We start from the raw sequence: 15,020 nt of genomic DNA, 5'->3' as shown, positions 1-15,020 counted from the left end.
TTTGGTTAAAACACTTTTAATGAAAAGGGAAAGATACTAATAGCTCCCTTGTCTGCTCTTCACATTTTACTATGTTAGGAAGCCCTGGAGCCTACACCTTTGGAGAAGCCATCACTAAAGTCTGTCAATTACAGAACCCTCACTCTCTCCTCCTTAGAACTCCTGTTCCAAATGATCCTATGTTAAGAGTAAATACTACATCTCATTACAAGACGAAGAGGCAGGGAGGACAGCACTTGGAGCTCATCTCCCAAAGTCTGGGACCCTAAGAACCAGACAGTGGCAAAGACATAAGCCCTGGTCCATAAACAGGCAAAATGGGGAGGAAATTGGCCTTGAGAGAAATACAAGGAAAATACAAGGGGCCAGGGAATAAAGGAGGGAATTATCTAAAACTAGAAGCATACTAGTGCTAGGAAATCACCCATGATCCACAGTGCATTGCTGCACATTAAGTCACTATTAGTCCAAAGAACATTCATGAGATCCATCCACTCAAGAATTTGAGGTCCCTTCCATCATGTCCCTTTCTTAATCACACAGGTTCCCAGCAAGCCCTATGCTTTAGCAACACTCCACAATTCTCCATCACTACTCCTTCAACTACCATCACCAACAATGCTTGTTAAAGATATGAACTTCACATTTCCCAAAATACCCCATGGGAGACCTCTTGGCAAGAAATCTTCTTGTTTCTTAACTTTGAGATGCCATGATGAAGGAATATGAGAAGCTGGAGATGTCTTGGCATATCGACCAGCCAACACCTTTGCCTTAATGTGGCTATCAAGGAGTTTACTGGGAAGAGTGTCCTATGCCCTTCATTTCTCCCTACCCACTAGGGCTGAGCCACCAGATATAGATCCTGTTGCATCTTCATTGCTGGCACCTTCTGGAGCAGGAGGAAGAAGGAATGTACAGTTTGCTACTTCTCTTCTATGACGGGCTTCTCAGGCACTGCCTTGGATGTAGGAGGCTGAAATAGGAAGAGGGGGGCTCTCTTTTCCTCGGCCTCTCTGGATCCTGTTGCTGGAGGCACCTTTTCGACCACAGTTCCTGGGCCAAACACCACTGATGGTGCCAGGCCCGTAGTGGTAGTGGAGGTGGAGCTGGAACTCTGGGGCTTGGTGGGCAGGTTACATGACAGGAAAGCTATGTACTGGTTCCAGAAGAACAGGGGACCCACTCTCACCAGCTGTGTGGCAACATCCTGGGACAAGAAGTCCTGCAGGTTGACCTGGTCACCAGAGAGGAGTGGCACTGGGCCCTCCAGGGACAGCTGCCAGCCCCTTCTGGCTGGGCTGCAATTCCAAATGTAGGTGCTCAGGTGCACCTGCCAAAGGGAAAGGGAGAGGAAGGGACGAGAGGGGAGACGGGTCACCCCAAGGAAGCTGGAGAGGGTTTCCCTTGGGAATGTGAAAGCTGTAAAGAATCTAATTTCCTCAGGTACAATGAATGAAGAGGGAAGAAAAATTCCTCAGGGGGCCATCCCCCTGTGAGCACAACAATTTCCAAGCTCAGGGACTAGAGAAAAGCCACTAGGGACATATCATGTAAGAACTCAGAGAAAAAGACAAATAGGGCTCATAAATCTTGGAGGTCCTTCTACAGAGCTCTCAGTTTCTGCTCCCTGGGTCAAGGGGCAGCAGGTACAGAAAAACAGGCTCATGGGATTGTGGGGTCATCTTTTCGAGGAAAGGGGGAGAGCCCTGGGGAAGTGATGGAGGGTGAACAGCCTGGGACCAAGGAAAGAGCAGCAATATTCTGAGGGCCATGGGAGGCAAAGGGCTGTACCTGGTGGTGAGCCAGCAGCATATGCTTCTTGAGGGTAGCCCGCTCGAGAAAGCCCTGCCTGCAGAAAACACAAGTGAAGAGCGGCCCCTCCTTGGGGTGGGTCTTCTGGTGCTCCTCCAGAGCTGCCTGAGTGGGAAAGGTCTGGCCACACACCTCACAGGCCTTTCTGCTACTGCTCTCTCCTGGCTCCTTTCTCATGGCTTCCTGCATGCTCAGCTCCTCCACCAAGGGGGTGCTGCTGCCTTCCCCTTCTAGGGTGAGTGCTGATGGTGGGCTTGAGCTCCTCTCTGGTTTGCCCCCCTCTTCCATGCCTCCTGCAACATCACTGCCTCCCTGCTCCATTGGCTGTGCTGGATCCAGGCTGTCAGGTGGTGGTGGTGGTGGTGGCAGAGAAGGCTGTTGAATGGCTTTCTCATTACTGTCCATCTCCTTCCCAGCTGTGGCTGCTGCCGCCACTGTCCCCACTTCCTCCTCTGCCCCAGATGCCTCTTCTGAATCACCTCGTACTGATATTGCCTTCTCACCTCCACTCTCTGAGCCTCTCCCTGCCAGAGAATCTTCATCAGTGACATCTTCCTCTTCTTCCTCGTCCTCCTCCTCCTCTTCAGACAACTCCTCTTCTGGAGATGGCTGCTGAGACGGCTGCTGGGGGAAGCTCCCTGCCCCGGAGACTGTAGATTGCTCAGAGCCATTCTGGGCAGCTCCCCCACCTTCAGGAAGTGTGGTACCACCATTAGGGATCTGGCCCCCCAGGTGCATCCGAACATGCTGCTGCAGAGTAACAGCATTGGTGAACTTCTTCTGGCAGATGGGGCAGGAGTTCTGGGCCCGGGCAGCTGGACTGGCCTTGTGGCCCACAAAATGTGCACGCAGATTGCCCCGGGTGGAGAAAGCTCTGCCACACACTTTGCATTTGAAGGGCCGCTCACCTCCATGTTGGCCGTAATGCAGGCGTAGTGCTCGAGGACAGCTCAGCACCCGAAGGCAGATGACACACTGGTTAGGTCCAGATGAGGCTGAGGATGAAGCTGCAGGGGCAGAGGTGGTGGGGGCTCCTGCGGCAGTAGAGGCCACTGCCACGGCTCCTTGTCGGTCAATCTTTTCTACCAGTTGCTGCAGCTTCGATGTTTCAGAGGGGGAGGCCCCCAAGGGCTCTAGCACATATGGGAAGGGGAAGCTACCAGTGGACTTAAAATGGTTGGTAAGCAGTGCCCAGCTAGGTAGCGAAGTCACCAGCTTACTTAGCTGCATGCGGGTTGCTGTGCCACCTTCTGCCACCCCCGCGATGGCCGAGCCCTCACTCCCTGGAGGAGTATTTTCATCCGCTTTGCTCTTTGGCTCTACCGCTTTCATGAGCACAAACTTATTGAAAGCAGGGAGCGCAGGAGCTGCGGCTGTGCCTGCACTGGTGGAGAGCAGCGTCAGGCTCTCTGTGGCACTGAGTGCTGTACTGGAGGCCACCAGAGGCTTGCGTTCCACACCTCCACCTGGCATGGCTGCCTCCTCCTCGGCCTTCTCTGGTGGCACAGACATACCATAGGGCAGGCCGCTGCTGGTGATGACGTAGTCTAGGTGTTCTGGCACCGGGTGAGGGTTCATCTGCACGTGCGGGTACTTCTCACGATGCCGGTGGAAATGCACTTTGAGGTTGCCGCGGGTGGTAAAGCGGTTACCACAGACGTTACACTTATAGGGCCTCTCACCTGTGTGGGAACGCAGGTGGATCTGCAGGGCACTGTCACTGCCAAATACTTTGGCACAGAAGCGGCATTTGTGCCGTCCACCGGGCTTCTCCAAGGGCCCCATCACTTCCCCATAGCCCAGCTCACCACTTCCATTCTTTGGCTTCAGGAGCCCTGGGGAGGCAGCAGCCTCGAGGCCTCGGGCTGCTCCAAGACACTGTGCTGCCAGTAGTCCTGTGGTGCCTGGGAATGCCAGATGAGGTGAGGCAATCAGCTGATCTGTGCTGCCTGGCAGGGCTGAGGAGGGGGCAGGGGTGGGTTTGTGGCTTCGGCCAACCCCTCCAGCAGAGAAAGGGTGCTGTGACCCCAGTGGATGGTAAAGGTGGAAGAAAGCCTGCTTGGGCGTTTCTGCCCCTGAGGAGGAGGAGGAGGAAGAAGAGGAGGAGGGTGCCAGTGTCTTGCCAGTTTGGACAGGCTTGATGGGGCTGAAGAGGGGAAGCAGGGGCTTGGTGGAGGAGGCAGTCCCTGTCCCAGGTAACTCAGAGGGACTGGCAGGGGTGCCCACAGTCTGGCCTAAGGAGCCAAGCAGCAGCACCTGCCGGCAGATTTGCTCAGTCATCTGCATCTGATGGATCTGCCGCTGTTGCAGCACCCGGAGCTCTTCCAAGATCAGAGGGATGTTCAAGTGGCCACTGCCTACACCTGGGGGCGGAGGAGGAGGTGGAGGAGGAGGGGGTGCAGGGGTGGATTCTGGAGGTAATGGGGTTGCTCCCAGCTTGGGACTGGCCAAGATCAGGCCCCCGCCTCCCCCAGCTGCTGTACCTGTGGCAGCGACCAGGAAGTGCCCCGCAGACTCCTCTCCTCTCCGCTCTGGGCCCCAAGTGGGATCAGTGGGCACGGTGGACCCAGAATCCGGGGGGTTGCTGTGCTCTGCCTCCATGACCTGGGGACTACTGTGGCCCTCGGGCCGGGGTTCAGAAGAGGTCGAAGAGTTGTTGGGGTTCTCCTGGCCCCCAATTATCACCATCACAGGGGCGTCAGTAGAACATGCATTCTGGTGGGTGAGGAATTCAGTTGGGTCAGTAAATTGTGCGCAGCACTTGGCACAGACTTGGGGGTGATCCTCCTCGCTAGCATCACCTGGGGAGAAGACAAGGAGAGAACGTGGGTGGTGTGGTTGGGATGGCTATACGGAGGCTGTAATTAACAACGAGCCCTGTAACCGCTAGTTGGGGGTGGGGAGATGAGCTCACCATCAGGCCATGCAGAAGGCTAGAGCTCAGTCCTGACCCGCCTGGACACGAGACACCCCAGCATGGGGAGGGGCGGGCACCCGCAAGCTACTGCCCTCCCCTGTCCCCACCCCCCCAATCCCGTGCCACTGGGGGCCCAAGGAATGGGTGTGAGGACGGGGGGGGCCTATGCAGAGAATCGTACATTTTACTCCGTCCACCGAAAGTGTTCCCTCCGCAAGTCCCCTCCGCCCCCACCCCTGCCCCAGCCGGGCCCTACCGCACCTCCAAGCTCCGCCGGCTCCCCGCAGGGCCCCCCGAGACGAGAGCTCCTCCCGGCTTCGTGCGCCATGGTTTTGGGGGAGGTGGACGGCTGGGTGGAGGGGGAGACAATGGGTATCGGGATTGGGGAAGGCGGCAGTGGCCGCCGGGGCTGCGGCAGCCTCTGCACCCAGCGGCCCAGGCTGCAGAGATGGAGATCGGCGGCGGCGGGGGCAGGGAGCAGCCGAGGAGGGGGAGGGGAGCGAGGCGGCGCGGAGGAGGGGAGGAGCTGGAGCGAGAAAGCTGGGAGAGGGGAGATGGGGGAGGAGCTGCTGGGGAGGGGAGTCTGTGGGGAGGAGCTGCTGGGGAGGGAGGCGGGAGCTGGAGGAAGAGGGAGCGGGGAGCGGGAGGTGGGTGTGTGGGGGCGGGAGCCCTGAGCCTAGGAGGGTTTCCGGAGGCTCAGTGACAGGTGCTGTGAGGCATAGTGGGGGTCCACCTTTTCTTGCCCTCTGCCAGCTCCCCCCATCCCAGATGTCTTTGCCTGGGCCTGCCCCCCACCCCTACTCCACCCCCGCAAGCTCAAGGGGGGCACAGTGGGAAACATAGCCTTGCTCAATAGAGCAAAGCGATAGGCTTCTCTTATTTTTCTTGAGATAAAGGATCCGCTGAGCCTGGAAAAAGTGGACTCCAGAGAGGGTGGTCCGATCGCCTCAGAGGTCTGAGGGCCAGAGCGGGAGGGGGAGCCCAGAACATCCATCCCTCATCAACACACACACACACACACACACACACACACACACGCACACACGCCAAAATACCCCAAGTTTGGTGCTGTCTCCCTGACCTCCATTCCCACCCTACCCCCACCCCCTCCACAAAAGAAGTTTCTCAGGGTGGGAGGCTGCATGCAAGGTAGAATTTCTAAGGAAGTCATTTCGGGACTCCTCTCTGCGGAACACTAAACCCCTTTACTCCCCGCCCCTCCTCCCCCAGAATAATAGCTGAATGCAAGTTACTCCACAGATCACCAGGCCCACACCTAATTTATAGAGTTCATGCTTATTTAAGGAGCCATCTCCTATTTAGTACTCTCTTCTCTACCCTTCTTCTTCCTCCATTGTCCTTCTCTTGCAACACACGCACACTGTCACTACTAAGGACAGTTGGGTTTGGGGAGATGCTAGCCTGCCTAGCTCTAACCTGGGGGCGGGGCAGCTCCTCCTGAAACAACGGAAAAAATGCCAAAGGAGCCACCCGGCAGCTTCTCAGACTAAAGCCCCTTTCAGCCCCAACATGCTGTGAATGCCTAGAAATGACTTAACACCTGCTCACTGCCACAGAGGCCACCTCCTATTTAAAGAGAGGATAAGTAGGGGTAAGATACCTCCTGGACTAGGTACTCTGCATTCCCTTTCTACCTCAAAATCTATCTTAATGGGTTTCTCACTTTGATAGGAAGTGACCACAGGTCTTTAGTTTTGTGGTTTGCTTGGGCATCAGTAAACTCATGTTGTTCTAATCCCACTTCTGTTCTGGCCTGGCTGGTAAACTGAGGCATGGTGTCAGTCACTCTATGCTGTGCCCCCATTTCCCTTTTTGTAAAGTGGCAATATCATAGCTGTGCTATCTTCCTCAGAGAAATATTGTGGGTACAAAAACTTGAAAAACTCGCCACAAAATATTAATATGTGTATATGGGACTTTAAACTTTGGGAGGAATCTTGAACACTATGGATTAGAGAATTTACATTGTCAGTGGCCAGTCAAAATAACCTGAAATACACCAATACAAAAATTAGATCTATTTTTCATGTTGCTAATTAATCTTAATTTCTGAGGTAAGATGTTGGCTAATATCATTGGTATATGTCAAGGGTGGGGCATCTTTTTGGGGGGAAGCTGAAACAACCTAGTATTAGCAACATCCACTTCACTTTTCAATATAAATTTTGCTGTCTTTTTCAATTGAAAACATTTTACTGAATTATGTTTTGAAACTTCAGATAATCATAAGGATCTTAACATTGTGAATCACAGCTCTGAAACAGATAAACTACGTGCTTCCAAGCCTGACCTTTACAATAAGGGAGAGGAGGGTCTGTTTCAATTATGGCAAGTCACAGGTTAGTACAATGTTGTTTATTTTTACAGATAAGGAAATCGAAGCTTGGTGAGGTTAAGTGACTTTTCCAAGTTCACACAGTAATTCAGTGAAGCAAGCATTCAGAATTTGACTCCTGTCCAGGGCTTTCTCAAGCACATCAACATTGTATGGCTTCCCTAATGCTAGAGAAAGGGCCCTGTGTGGCTCCTACCTGCCATTTGCTCTCTGGCCTCAGTAAGGGAGAGGGAATCAGATGGAAGCTTTCTACCTAGCATTTGTTAATTAGCATTGAACATTTGATATCAAGTTGCTGTTTTGTCAAGTCTTCCGACAAGAAAAGAAATCCTTTTCTTTTCATCTTCTCCTGGGAAACACTGTCCCCTTTCTTGCTCTTTAATGAAACTAGCTTTCTGATGCGTAATTTGATCTGCACTCTTCTTTAAGGTAAATTTAGTCCCTGGTGAAAGGTGATGGATCAACAGCCACCTGTAAGAGGAACCCTCTATTTCTCAGCACTTTGCACTCCCTGCCTATCCTGAAAAGGGGGGTAGGATTCTTAGGCAGACACAAATGAAGTCATAAACACAGGAATAAACTAAGCTGGTAATGGTGTCCCTAGATAGCAGATAAGGTGAAGTAAGCTATCCTGGGTCACATGCAAAGTCTGGGATGGACATAGGACTAAGAACTGGATGTGCTTGTTTAAATTTATATTAAGAGCTGAAAGGACAAGGAAAAGGGAAACCAGGAGGCTCGCTAAACCTGGTGGCCCATCAAACTGCTGCTTTAGGCTTGGGAGAGAATGGCTGGGGAGAACAAAGAGAAAAATAGGTGGGTAGTGCGCAGTAGGTGGAATAGTTCAACAGTGGTTCTCAAACTTTGCTGCCCATTAGAATTACTGGGAGAGCTTTTAAAAATTCTGATGGCCAGGCCACACCCCAGAGCAATTAATTCAGAATCCCTGAGGGTGGGATCCAGGCATCAGTATGTTTGTAAAGCTCCTTGGGTGATTCCAATGTACAGCCAAGGATGAGAATCAAAGTACCCATCAGAGGACTGCCCTTCGCATCAAACCTTCAGCCCTGCTCTTCAAAAATCTTACCTGCGCTCAACCTGGCCAAAATTAGGACGTAGGCAAAATGAGCTGCTCAATGCTAAATCTTCCTGTTAGGCTCCCTCTCTACTCTGCCCACAGCCACATTTTAGCTCTCTTGTATCCTGCTTCCACGAATAGCATTTGATAGGATTTATACTTGACTGTGAATTTAAGTGACTGTATTACCTGTCCCAGGTATGTGCATCTTGAGCCATATTTCTAATTGTTAGATGAAAGGCTTTGTTCTACACAGAGTCCAAGCATCGCCCAGCCATTAAAGAAACAAAGCACACTATGTAAGCACCTGCCTAAACTCACTGTTAACATTGGACCAACACTAATTGGTAGTGTCCATAATTGTGAATTAATTCTGTAACTGCTGCTATAGACTACTTCTAAGGGAGACTGTCCCATCTTTTCTTCCTCACTCATCTCTCCTAAATACATACACATAGTCCTTTGCCACTCACACCCAGTAATGCACCCATGACCTGTGCAACACAGTAGACAAACAAGCACAATGATTTGAACATCTGTTAAGCCATCCAGACTTTGCATGTGACCCAGGATAGCTGAGTGAGCAAAATATGTTTATTTCCAGAACAGGAATATCTTAGGTCAAACACACATAAAAGTTTTTTATGTACATTTTTCTGACATCAGAGGACTCAGCACTTAACATAAAATTCATACCATTTTGGAGTTGGAAGGGACTTGAGAGATCTGTTCCTCTCGTTGGGCAACAGTGATTGAGAGTGCCAGCTCTCAATCAAACAGACCTGAGTTAAAGGCCCAGTTCTAGCACTTTCTAATCTTTGTGACCTTGAGAAAGTTTCTTAATCTCTCTAAGGCTTGGATTTCTCTTCTTTAAAATGGAGGTATAGGGGCTGGCCCCGTGGCGTAGCGGTTAAGTGTGTGCCCTCTGCTGCTGGCAGCCCGGGTTCGGATCCTGGGCACGCACCGATGTACCACTTGTCAGGCCGTGCTGTGGTGGCGTCCCATACAAAGTGGAGGAAGATGGGCACTGATGTTAGCTCAGGGCCAGTCTTCCTTGGCAAAAAGAGGAGGATTGGCATGGATGTTAGCTCAGGGCTGATCTTCCTCACACACACACACAAAAAATGGAGGTATAGCCATAAAAAGGAATGAAGTACTGATATGTGCTGCAACATAGATGAGCCTTGAAAACATCATGCTAAGTGAAATAAGGCAGACACAAAAGGACAAACATTATATGATTCCATTATATGAGGTACCTAGCATCGGTAAATTCATAAAGACAGAAAGTAGAATGCTGGTTGCCAGGGACTGGGGGGAAAGGGGAATGAGGAATTATAGTTTAATGGGTATAGAGTTTGAGTTTTGTAAGATGAAAGAGTTCTGGAGATGGATGGTGGTGATGGTTGCACAATATTGTTAATATACTTAATGTCACTGAATTTTACTTAAAAATAATTAAAATGGTAAATTTTGTTATGTATATTTTACCACAATAGAAAATTTTTTTTAAATGGAGGTAATAAGGAGCTGGCCCCATGGCCTAGTGGTTAAGGTCGGCGCACTCTGCTTCAGCAGTCTGGGTTCAGTTCCTGGGTGTGAACCTACACCACTTGTTGGCAGCCACGCTGTGGCAGCAACCCACATACAAAATAGAGGAAGATTGGCATGGATGTTAGCTCAGGGCGAATCTTCCTCAGCGAGAAAATAAAAAGATGGAGGTAATAATACAGGAGTTGGGAAGAATAAAAAAGTGGAAATACATAAAGAGCCTAGCATAGCACCTGACAAAGAGTAAATAAATACTCCACAAATATCAGCGATAAGTGTTATTATTTAAAGACCAAAAGCTGAATCCCTGGGAGAAGAAGGGACTTGCTCAAGGTCACACAGTTTCAAGGTCTAAGCTGGATTGCAAACAAGGTTTTCTGTTTCCTGCTCCAGTGCTCTATTGCACCATGCCTGAGTTACTTTCTATCTACTCGGGAAGGTTTTCTTTTTGACCCAGGGGTATCTAGGGCTGAAACGCTCAGGGCTTAATAGCCTGAGAGATGATGCTCTCTACTTCCAGATATAAAGAGAACAGAGCCCTTAAAACTCTATTTTTACCTTCTTTCCCCTTTTGCTGCTCTTGATGTCTGCCAACTTCCATTTCTCCCTCTAGATCTGTTGGGCTGTTGTCCTGGTTTCTCCTTCTCACTAAATATCTGGGTTTCTGATTGTTTCCTTTATTTCCCAGATGTACTAGTTTACATTTTCCCTATTCACATCCCTTATGGTGTCTAATCCAGATTTCTAGACTCTGTAGGGGAGAGGGAAATTTTTTTTTTCTCTCCAGAGTTTTTAAGTAAATAGACTATTTCCTTCTCATCACTTATGTGCAATAACTATTCTGTTAGGTTTTGCTGTTCTGGTCAGGGAAGCTGAGCAAAAACAGGGCTGGAAAACAGGTTTTTCAGACTGTTTCTTGGTGACATCTTAGGTCACTGCAGAGATGAGGCATTTAAAATGTGCAACAGAGGCTTAGCATTTGCTTGTCACATAGGGTAAACATTGCTTAAAAGAAGGCAAAGACTCCTGAAAACCTTAGTGGCACCGTAGCCTACTAAATAAATGTCTGCTGATGCTTATGATGATGCCCATAGTTTCAGAGGAACACCAAATGACACACACATAAGAGCCCCCAAGTAAGAGCCCTCCCTACCTAATTTGGGGGTATGCAGAACAAGAAAATGTTTCCGGAGTAGAAGGAAAAGTCAGGAGCCTGAAGATCACATAGGCGAATAGAAACCCTATCTATGGAAAAGGAGGGAATGAGAAATCTATATATCTTGTAAGAGCAGGAAGGAATCTTAGATTTGATCCAATATAGCTACTTCATCTTACAGATGAGACCCAATGACACTTCAAGTCATGCAAGTAGCCCAGGATCTTTCACTCTCAGGAGAATTCTGATCAGAAAACCCTTAGGCTTTCTTAAGGCAAACCTTAAGAGGTTACTACTGCTTTCTTGCTCCTTACCTTTATGTTTCTGACTTTTGTGGCTCAAAGGCAAAATTTCAACTGGAATTTGTTGCTGCCATTGGGTTCAAGCCTGCACTATTTCTATGGGGATGGCTTTGCATCAGCATCCCTGTGCCCCTGAGTGTTCATAGCCCCAAGTGGGAGCTATAGCTCAAGGGGTTTGAGAATCCACTCAGGGCAGTTGTGCAAGATTTCTTTTGACTCCCTCACAGATTTTTCCTCAGGAGTGGTATGGGGAATGGATGAGAAGACTTGAGAGATGTGGGGAGAGGAGAGGCGGGGAGAGGATGCTTCTTGGGTGGGGGGATTCAGCATTGTTCCACAATCCAACCAGCAGGGGAGCAAGGCTGTGAGGCAACTCTGAGTCTCTAGGGGAAGTCTCCTGTCGAGCAGGAGGAGGAAACATCAGAGCAGGAGGAGGAAACATCCGGCCTGCAGCAGCATTAAGGAGGGCTAATGTGTCCCAGGAGGGAAGGATGCTACCATCATGAACCTCTAAATACGGGCACGGTGGGATCCCAGCAAAGCAGTGACTTGAGGAGGATGTGTTCTACCCAGAACACAATATGTCTGTTAAGGGTGTTCCGTAGCACATGGAGCCCTGATTTGAGCTCAAGTCATATTTTTTACAATAGGTGAAAAGGTAAGGTTAATCCATGATTATTTTTCATCTCTGCAAATACATTATCCTAGAGCTTTTCAAGGCACACATCCCGTAAAGAAATGCTGAAGTTTGCTGAGAGGTTTCTGAGCTTTGGTCATATTTCAGCACTTACAGGAAGTGACACTGTACTCACATAAAATAATAACAATATTCATACGTATTAAGTACTGGTTTATGCTAGGGACTGTACCACATGTATTAAGCACTTATTTATGCTAGTTATTTTTCCAAGTGCTTTACATGTATTATCTCATTTCGATTCTCACAGTAACCTAATGAGGTAGCTAGTATATTCATCCCTATTTTACAGATGAGGAAACTGAGGCAGAAAGAGGCAAAGTAGACCAACCAAGGTTACACAGCTAACCCAAGTGGTGGAGACAGGATTTGAATCCTGAAAGTCAGGCTTCAGAACCCTTGTGCTTAATCCTACACTACACTGTTGGGTGAATCAACTGTTTGCTAAACAAATAGTTTATCCCTGAGCCAGGACTTCCAGACTTTCACAGTGTGAACATATGTAGTCATAACAGTATGTCCCAAACTTGCTTGATCCTAAGAATTACCTGGACACTTGCAAAGTTAGAGATTCCCAGACTCTAGCCCAGATCTACCCACAGTCAAGAAAGTTTGGAAGACCCTAATTTAGTGGAGTGAGCACCGTGAGCCCTGAGCATCAGAAAACCTAGGTGTTTGTCCTGATTGTGCCTCTAACTGTTTCTGAGACTTTGGGCAACGCCACTTCTCAATACCCTAGTAGCGCCATTGTCTGCCTGGAGACTCACTTACTGGAATGTTATAAGAATACATGAAATTTTTCCCCCTCATAAAGAAAATCTGTTACTTAAAAAACAGATGATAGGGCCGGCCCCGCGGCTTAGCGGTTAAGTGCGCCCGCTCTGCTGCTGGCGGCCCTGGGTTCAGATCCCGGGCCTGCACCGACGCACCGCTTCTCCGGCCATGCTGAGGCCGCATCCCACGTACAGCAACTAGAAGGATGTGCATCTATGACATACGACTATCTACCGGGGCTTTGGGGGAAAAATAAATAAAAAAAATTTAAAAAACAGATGATAATATTCTCATAAAATGATATGCATAATTAACACGTATGTTAACTTCTATATTTTTTAGCTTGATCTCCCTTGAAGCACAAACCTAAGCCCTTCAAGGACACCTCTCCTCCAGCCTCTCCCCCAGGTGACGTGGATACACACCCCAAACTAGGCTGCATCTGACCGACATGAGCTCTCTCCCTCTGGGAGCTCTGATCTGCTCTCAGCTCAGCCCAACAATGAGAAACTTTTTTCTCATCTCCCTCAGGGGAACCTTCACGTTTATCCAATTCATTCCCTTGCAACCCAACTCTCAAGAAAGAAAAGGGGGAAAAATCCCACCCCTAAGAGACGGTCTTCAGGTCTGAGGAGGTTACTTAGCAACGGCACAAAGACCAGTGAGCAGAGGGGGACCTGGGGAGAAAACTCTTGGGTGGGGAGACAGAGCCAGTTTGAAAACTCCATTTCATCCAGAGAAAAACAACACGGAAAACACAAACAGAATCAATCCTGAGAAAAGCCAAGAGGGGCTTCTCCCCAGCACAGGTCATCTCCTTACTCCTTGCATCTCAACTCCTTCAAGCCCCCGGTGACCAAGTCCTCCCCCTGGTTTCGCCCATGGCCCGGGTGCCCTCCCCTTGCCCTGGCCTGACCCACACAGGCTTGGACTCCCCCACCCTCCCCAGGCACCCACCGTTCTCAGACGCGCTGGGACCTTCGCAGTCCGAGATTAACTGTTGGGGTTTCCGCTGCTTTCGCCGAGACATTCCCGGGTAGAGAGAGGTGGGATAGGGAAGGGCAATGCTCACTTAGTTTTAACCAGGGTGACCTGGTCTGGTCTCCCCCTTGGGTCTGAAGCCAACTGATGCCTCTCTCCCAGTGCAAATCACTGTGGAGCAGAGATGTTCTCCCTTCCCAGGGACAGACAGACAGACGCGCGCGCGCGCGCGATCTCTCTCTCGCTCTCTGATTCTCTGTCCCTGACTCTCTCTCTCTCTTTCTCTCTCAATCTCTGCAAGTCTTTAAAGGGGAGACGCCCCCTTTTTTTTCTTCAGCTTCTTCCCTACGCTTCTGCAGCTCCCATTGTAAAAGCAAAAATCCTAATCTTTCCGCACACTCTTTTCTTTTGTACTGCAGAGGAAAGGATTTAACCCTCTCCTCCCTGCCAGGGCCCCGGGCCTCTCCCTGTGCTGTCTGATCAGAAAATGTCCTTAGCTTGTTTCCCTAACTCTTCATCCAAGATCTTCCCAGTGCTTTTTGGTTTTTTCATGATTCTATGCCACCTTGTTTCACACTGCTTCTGGGGTATAAGCTGAAAGAATAACTTTCTGGTATATCTTGATTATGAGGCCAAGAAGTCAGCTGGTTGAAAATGGGGATATGAAAGGCTGGCCAAAAGGTTGAGTAAAGATGAACCATCATTATAATAACTTGATATATACAGAGCTCTTTATAATTGATAGACTTTTTTCATGTACATGACATATTTTGAGTACTACAATTCTGAGATTAGCACTGCAGGTTTTACTACATCTATTTATAGATGATCCTCTTGATAGATGAACCAAAAAGCTCAGTGAGGTTAAGTAACCTATCCAAGGATGCACAGCTGTGATGTAACAGAGACAGGCCTGGGAGCCAGGTACATCTGACAGCAGTCTAGCATTTTTTTTTCCTCTATATTGTTAAAGGTACAATATGCCACCAGACTCCTAGCGTGAAAAAGAGTGATTGATCTTAAGAAATCTCATTTAAAATAGCAATGAGAGGGGCTGGCCCGGTGGCCCAAGCGGTTAAGTGCACGTGCTCCGCTGGGGCGGCCCGGGTTCGCGGTTGGGATCCCGGGCGCGCACCAATGCACTGCTTGGCAAGCCATGCTGTGGCAGCGGCCCATATAAAGTGGAGGAGGATGGGCATGGATATTATCCCAGGGCCAGTCTTCCTCAGCAAAAAAAAGAGGAGGACTGGCAGATGTTCGCACAGGGCTGATCTCTTCACAAAAAATAAAATAAATAAAATAAAATTGCAGGGCCGGCCCCGTGGCTTAGCGGTTAAGTGTGCGCGCTCTGCTGCTGGCGGCCTGGGTTCGGATCCTGGGCGCACACCGACGC

The 15,020-nt window shown here is 49.5% G+C and overlaps 1 protein-coding gene across 3 annotated transcripts; it reads right to left on the bottom strand.

Moving 5' to 3' along the window:
* On the bottom strand, positions 1-13,830 carry SALL2 (spalt like transcription factor 2). 3 transcript variants are annotated; one of them, XM_058541004.1, is made up of 3 exons: positions 13,604-13,830; positions 1,796-4,616; positions 1-1,166 (listed from the first exon to the last, which is right to left on the bottom strand). In XM_058541004.1, the coding sequence occupies exons 1-3, from the start codon at positions 13,674-13,676 to the stop codon at positions 926-928; spliced, it is 3,135 nt and encodes a 1,044-aa protein (XP_058396987.1). In that variant the 5' UTR covers positions 13,677-13,830; the 3' UTR covers positions 1-925. The 3 variants fall into 3 exon arrangements, with proteins under 3 accessions (XP_058396987.1, XP_058396988.1, XP_058396986.1); XM_058541005.1 differs by lacking the exon at positions 13,604-13,830 and adding an exon at positions 4,994-5,181; XM_058541003.1 differs by lacking the exon at positions 1-1,166 and having other exon boundaries at positions 1,401-4,178; positions 4,299-4,616.
* Between the last annotated feature and the right edge of the window lie 1,190 nt (positions 13,831-15,020).

This window comes from Diceros bicornis, chromosome 5 (genome assembly GCF_020826845.1).
Source record: "Diceros bicornis minor isolate mBicDic1 chromosome 5, mDicBic1.mat.cur, whole genome shotgun sequence".
In the NCBI taxonomy this organism is placed as follows: domain Eukaryota; kingdom Metazoa; phylum Chordata; class Mammalia; order Perissodactyla; family Rhinocerotidae; genus Diceros; species Diceros bicornis.
Note: the sequence above shows the minus strand (reverse complement) of the source record. Positions and strands in the feature narration are given on the sequence as shown.

Coding starts and splice junctions, on each gene's coding strand:
- SALL2 (XM_058541004.1), bottom strand. CDS start 13,676: ATGTCTCGGCGAAAGCAGCGGAAACCCCAACAGTTAATCTCGGACTGC. Junction 4,617..13,603: donor TCCCAGCGCGTCTGAGAACG/GTGGGTGCCTGG, acceptor TCTTCTCCCCAG/GTGATGCTAGCGAGGAGGAT. Junction 1,167..1,795: donor ATGCTGCTGGCTCACCACCA/GGTACAGCCCTT, acceptor CCTGTTCTTCTG/GAACCAGTACATAGCTTTCC.